The sequence below is a fragment of the Tupaia chinensis genome, unplaced genomic scaffold, assembly GCF_000334495.1.
Source record: "Tupaia chinensis unplaced genomic scaffold, TupChi_1.0 Scaffold144066_1, whole genome shotgun sequence".
Classification (NCBI taxonomy): domain Eukaryota; kingdom Metazoa; phylum Chordata; class Mammalia; order Scandentia; family Tupaiidae; genus Tupaia; species Tupaia belangeri.
This window is the reverse complement of record NW_006203919.1, coordinates 43827-44901: the sequence shown is the minus strand read 5'-3', so window position 1 is coordinate 44901 and position 1075 is coordinate 43827. Positions and strand designations below refer to the sequence as shown.

The window sequence follows — 1075 nt, the reverse complement described above, 5'->3', positions numbered from 1 at the left end:
CAGCGGGAATGGTCCCTCTTCGGATTGTGTGGCCACAGGTACCCTGAAAGGCCTCACAGCCAGAGCACCAGAGGCTGGTCTAACAGGCGGGGACCAGAGGCCCTGGATGCCACCTGCAGCCATTGGGTGTGACATCTCTGTACCTGGGTTTGCTTCACAGCGGCCTGCGCCAGTCTGACTGTAACCCTTGAAGGTCAATAAAGCTACCTGCCCACAGTGCAGGCCCAGCCTCTTCTGTGTCTTGGTTTATTGCCACTTCCAGGCTGTAACTGCCACCAGGCCCATTCTTCCCCTGCACCGAGGGCCTGGCAGGTGGGTATGCACGGCCTCTGCCCACGTCCCCGTGAACATGCCGACTGGCTGAGCCTTGGCCGCCATGGGACCTGGCCCCGGCTACCCAGGAAGGGGCTGTCCAGACCTTGAGGACAGCCGTTGGCCACAGCGCCCCCTGCAGGCCAGGCTCTACACTGCCTCCTCCCTGAGGCCGCTGGTCCCCTGCAGTGGCCCCTCCGCCGCCTTGTCCTCCTGGTTGGGAGCCTGGCCCAGTGCAGAGGCGGCCCTAGCGGACAGCGATGCTCACAAGGGATAAATAGAACTTTATTTTAAATAAACATTTGTACTCTGTACAGGGTGCCCGCTGCCGCGGGGCTCAGTCATCAGCCGTCTTGCGCACGTCGAAGCTGCCACAGGGTCCCCTCAGCAGCTCCGCCAGCAGCGCTAGCAGCTGCCCGTGCTCCTGCTGCACGCTGGGCGGCAGCGCGGCGAGCTCGCTGTGTAGGCTCCGCTCCACCATGCGGCCCAGGGCCCGGCGCAGCTCCCTCAGCAACCGCACGGTGCGCGAGTCGCCCTCCAGCCGGAGCAGGTCACTGTCACTCAGTGAGATGGTGGCCCGGCGCCCGTCATCTGCAGGAAGGGGAGATGTCGGGGCCGAGTGAGGCCAGGCATCGAGGAGGCACGGCAGTGACGGAGCGGTGGGGAGGCCGCAGGTACGCACCCCGGATGTGGACGTCCCCGTCGGTCAGGAGCAGCACGGCTAGCGGGGGGACCCGGGCGGACGCCCCGACCGAAGACCGGA

At 65.7% G+C, this 1075-nt stretch overlaps 1 protein-coding gene across 1 annotated transcript in view; it reads right to left on the bottom strand.

Annotated features, from left to right (window-relative positions):
• Positions 1 to 576: 576 nt before the first annotated feature.
• Positions 577 to 1075, bottom strand: part of DHX30 (DExH-box helicase 30) — a gene marked incomplete in the record, with an annotated part of 37186 nt that continues 36687 nt past the window's right edge. The window contains 2 exon segments of the mRNA XM_027767245.1: positions 577 to 903; positions 995 to 1041. Of these exon segments, the coding sequence (XP_027623046.1) occupies positions 650 to 903; positions 995 to 1041 (301 nt within the window).